At 48.4% G+C, this 4843-nt stretch overlaps 1 protein-coding gene across 1 annotated transcript; it reads right to left on the bottom strand.

Moving 5' to 3' along the window:
• Nucleotides 1-868: 868 nt before the first annotated feature.
• On the bottom strand, nucleotides 869-4440 carry LOC144156119 (uncharacterized). Its single transcript, XM_077687947.1, has 3 exons — nucleotides 4269-4440; nucleotides 3211-3431; nucleotides 869-1932 (listed from the first exon to the last, which is right to left on the bottom strand). The coding sequence occupies exons 2-3, from the start codon at nucleotides 3410-3412 to the stop codon at nucleotides 1604-1606; spliced, it is 531 nt and encodes a 176-aa protein (XP_077544073.1). The 5' UTR covers nucleotides 3413-3431; nucleotides 4269-4440; the 3' UTR covers nucleotides 869-1603.
• Nucleotides 4441-4843: the final 403 nt, after the last annotated feature.

The following is a 4843-nucleotide window of genomic DNA, read 5'->3' as shown; positions in this document are numbered from 1 at the left end:
CAAGGAACAAAGGTCTCGTGTGTCCCGCCTTTTCACGACTTTCATACACCCAAGGGAAACCATTTTACAGAAATACAAACTAAAGTTTACCGCCTGTGATAGTAAGCACACTGCAGATTTTTTGAATGTTACAAGATGAGCCTACATTCATAGTCCGTTATCTCGCTGTTTAAAAATGTTTCATAAACAGGCTCTGCCAATTTTGCTTCACCATTCTTAACTAGCAAAATCAAAGCTCATCGTGCAAGACCATGCACAAGATGGTGATGCTTATTTTCACTTTTGGCTTTTCCAGAGTTTTTAAAAAATTGCTGCGAGCAGTCAATTTGCATTTTCAGCCCAGTAATCTGCCGTTTCTAGCCCAGTGCACTCTACTGTGCAGCCATGAAAGATGTTCAGCAGGCAGGACTAACCTCATTTAAGCAAGGCACTAAACTCCTGCTCAGCTCAGCAATGGAGCTGAACAGCAGGAAAACGTGTTGGGAGAGAAATGACAGCCCCTCTGTAAAGCAGTTCACATTTTGCTTGTGGTTAGGAAACAACATGAACGGGGACAACGCATTCGGCTAGCATTCCTGTCCTTACTGCACATTTCATGCCAGAAGCAAGTCAATTTGGCGAAGCAACCAAAAATGACGCACTAGGCACATTTTGTTCAGACAGTTAAAATCATGGCATGACAATGAACATTCCGAAATTGTAAAACCAATAGCACTGGGAGGGGAAACTTGGAAGCATCATTATGAATACGAATAGAATTAGCCAAGGCTAAGGTAGCATCTCGGAAGAGGAACAAGTATGCTGCAACATAAAAAAAAAGCCCGAGCCACAATGCTGCAATACGGGCAAAAATGAGAATGCATCGAGGTGGGGAGTAAGTGACTTGTTTATTCACCAAGTGAAATGCAGCAATTTGCAGCAAGCAGCATCGTCAGAAAGTCAACAAAGAAAAAAAGCAGTGCGGGTAGTTCAATGCAAGGCTGGTGCTTGCAGCGGAGTTGCCGTGGTCAGTTTTGAAGCAACAAAAGCAAGTAGGGGGGGGAGGGGGAGGAATGAAAAAAAGAAAGGGAGCTGGCAGGGGTGGTCAACAGCTGCTGGCACCAATGCCGTAACCGAGGCGGGCCACATCCTCCAGGCAACTGGGTCACAATAGAGGAATGCAAGAGAGCAACTGCCAATAGCGTGGCTTCTACCTTTCCAAGTTGTGCACATGCTCACAGCAAAATACCGGGCGGTGCATAAGCGTCGACACAGATTTCTGAAAAATTAGCTCGCTGTTCGAGCACAGCCCGGTATTTGCTGTGCACAGTGCACGGTATTTGAGAAATTTTGACTCACAGGTTCACCACAGAGCTCAATTATGAAGCCCCATTTCAGCACAATGCCAACAGGTACACGTCGTTAATGTGCACTTGCCGCTGAATGTTAAAAAAAAAAATGAGAGAGAGAGAGAGAGAGATAGAGGGAAAAAAAACCAGTTAGGCCTGAAAGCCTGTCAAGCAGTGTATTGAAGCAGGGTTGTAATCCTGGTGGCGACAATTACTCCATTGCATTCCCCTACCGCACGCTGGAATCATACTTCGGCGACCGCACTACAACGCCCTCACCACGAGGTAGGGCTGACCGCGTTAAGGTCAAAGTTGGTGACAGCGTAGCGAGTGGTTGGCTTCTTTTTAGGCTTGGGCCGGTTTGCAGGCACACCGACTGCCGTCAAGTCTGCGGCCACCACTCGCTTGACCAGTGAAGGCGAGCCTTGGGGCGTGACCGAGGGAGTCGTGTGGGCAGACTCGCTGCCCGATCCACTGTCGCGCCCAAAACCCTGCAGGCTCTGCAGGCTCTGCAGGCCGTGATGCTGTAGCAGGGCATCGTCCGGGGCCAGCCGCTGCCGCTCACACTTGCTTACACCACTCGCCCGGATCGTCTGGGGAACACCTGCACACACATGCACGCCGTGGCATCATGGCCCAGGCAACTCTTTTGCTCGCCACTGGGGCACAGAAGCACTCGAGCCCCCTCGATCAATCAGCACTAGCATTAGCAAGGGCAACGCAGGTCTGCATTCACACAACTGCAATAGCAGTGGGCACAAAGCCTCACAGACCTTGTACCTTAAATGTACCGTAACAACTAAGTGCAGTAGTAGTTGCCAGTGGTATTGAATTAATGGGCACGCTAGGTTGCCTAGAGCCATTGTGGAGATGAGTCAGCGGTGGAAAACAATTCAGCCTAACAGAGGAGGAGCCCTTGCACAGTGCAGTCCACTTAGAAGGAATGTGGAAGCACATGGCTGATGCTCGCGGATGACTCCTGTGCGTCCCAAAAGCATCCCCAGAAGTGCATGTGCACACCTGTTCAGTACCTCAAGGTGTGTCAAACTGCAAATTTTCACAGCGCAGTCCACTGCCTTCTGCACGTTAGCCTTAGCAAGAATTCTAAACAGTACAGGCCAGGAGGCTCAAGGTTGGTTTCTTCAACAGAGTACCATCATGTAGCACCTGCCATCTTCGTCCTCACTTCCTGCATGCCTGTAGAGAGAAGCCATACCAGGAAAAAAAAACCTCACAGTACACGCACAAGGGGCCATAATGAGTACCTCGTCTCCTTTCTTGCATCCAATAACTAGCAGGTTTACAGACTGCTGCAACAACGAAATTATATATGAACACTATGCAGTGGTTAAACCTTATCTTACAAGTACTACCGCATGAGGAATTAGGGCCTTCTTGCCGCCCCTCCCAGAACATTAACAAGCTAGGTCAGTTTGGATGAAAGCAAAAGGGTCACAGCAGGCATATTAAGAAAATGTGCACATTCAGCAGCAAAGAATAAAACGGCCCCAACATTATCACCCCCACCACCTGCATAATACCCGAGAAATAAAGGGCTAAAAAAAAATTGCACATTGCACAGCAAATTCTACACAAGGACTCAAGTCATGCGTTTTCAGCAGCTTGCCTGGCTTCAGCATCCTGCCAAAGAGGAAACAGGTTCAAAACACGTAAAACCGCACCAAAGTACACGATGTATACAAAGAAGCTACCAGGACTTCGTTCTTTACATCGTTTCTTTTTGGTGCCGTTTTTCTTGCTTTACATTACCACTGCATCTGTCTCACTGCTCACCGTTTCAAGAGGCAAGGTCCTTCGCTTTTCCTTTGAACAAACGGACTAATTCTCCCCCCTCTACACGCAGCCCCACTGGGGTACACACCAGCAGGCGGGGCCAGTGGTGGGTGCGAAGTAGCTAGGCGGGACAGCGGCAGGTCGCGGAGAAAGCCCGACTCGGTCTCTGGTGGGGAGCTGCACATGTCATCCAGGTTGGCCACGGTGTTCAGCCTGTCCATGTGGCTCTTCATCCAGCCAGGCATCAGGGCCCTGCGGCCTGGAATCTGCTGGCCAGCCTCGGTGCTCATGTTTGGCGTGCTGTTAATGCTGCGTTCAAAAGGCACTCTTCGTTAGCACGCACGCAAAGCTGAGGCCCGCAACTTTCGGATTCCAAGAAACGCGCGCTACTTCGGTACATTCGCGAGATTGCAAAAATTGCACACTATTCTCGGAGCGCACGTGCCGTGCAACATTTGCAGGATTACAAACACGCCTTTCAGCAATGTTAACTAAGCAATACCACACTCTTCGCACCTGTCTGCGCAAACCCGACATCGAGTGCAGTAAAGAGGAGCCCGGGCGGCCAGAACACCTACCGTCGGAGTGAATGAATTATTCTCCTATATGCGGCAAATGAAAATGAACCGTCATACCAACCGAAGTAACGTGAACCTCAAGAAAGAGAAGCCAGGCGTCTCACATCACTTGCATACGTGCACGCACGTATGCAACTGCGCACTTATAACCTTATGTGAAGGTCAACAGCATATGTGCCACAAAACTGGCGTGCTAGTTAGGCCAAAGACGCCTAGCTTCGTTAGTTCTACAATGAAACACGATATCACGGTCTGCGAGGGTAGCGAAGGAATCGAGTTACAGCCCATATGCACATTTACGCTATAATCACGTAGCTAAAGTTCTCACATTGATATCTTGCCATTGCCTAGCAGTTGTGCCGCTCGTTATGAAAACATTACTCTTATCAGCACCATAACACGCGATGCAATAACGTCAGTGGAAACAAAAAACGGAACAGCGAACACTTGCTTATCTTCTTATGCGAATGGAATGGAAGATTAGGGTTACGAAACAAAAAAAATTAACCCAGCTAAGAATCCCCAGCCAACAAAATCTGCGACAAATGGGGCCTTTCTCAGTACTCACCAATGTCTTGTGGAGGTGATACATGCTTGTCTACCGGTAAGGCTTCATTATTTGACGAGGACTTCTTATTAATTTGACGAACAGCATAGCCAGGAAGTTACCCGAGATTTTTCGATTGTCGATGGCAATTTATGCGCCGCAAAGGTGGCAAAGGCGCACAAGGTGGCACACTGCGCAGCATACGCGACTCTCTTTTATTGTTTTAATGCCAGTAAAAAAAAGGAGCATTATATGCTTACAAATAACTCCACAAGTTTTATGAAATAAAACTGCTTTGATGTCATACTAATATAAATTTAAAAAATTTGTGCGCGCGTGTTGACGTTGGTGGCGATCAGCGGACCGCGATATCCATGGAAGAAAAATCAAGCAGCATGGTCTGGCAACGTCCGCGTCACGTGGGCGGAGCTGGGTTCAGTTGCGCCAATAGAGAACGGCGCAGACAGCGCGGCTGTTTCGAAGTGCTCAAAGGAGCATGTCAATCACCCCCGTTGGATTAGGCAGAATGCTTTTTACTGGCGACTGGTATGCCTCTTACTAGAGCCTTCATAATACATTTCTTTCACGCATGTGCA

This window comes from Haemaphysalis longicornis, unplaced genomic scaffold (genome assembly GCF_048455015.1).
Source record: "Haemaphysalis longicornis isolate Haplotype H1 unplaced genomic scaffold, Haemaphysalis longicornis Haplotype H1 scaffold_1, whole genome shotgun sequence".
NCBI lineage: Eukaryota > Metazoa > Arthropoda > Arachnida > Ixodida > Ixodidae > Haemaphysalis > Haemaphysalis longicornis.
Note: the sequence above shows the minus strand (reverse complement) of the source record. Positions and strands in the feature narration are given on the sequence as shown.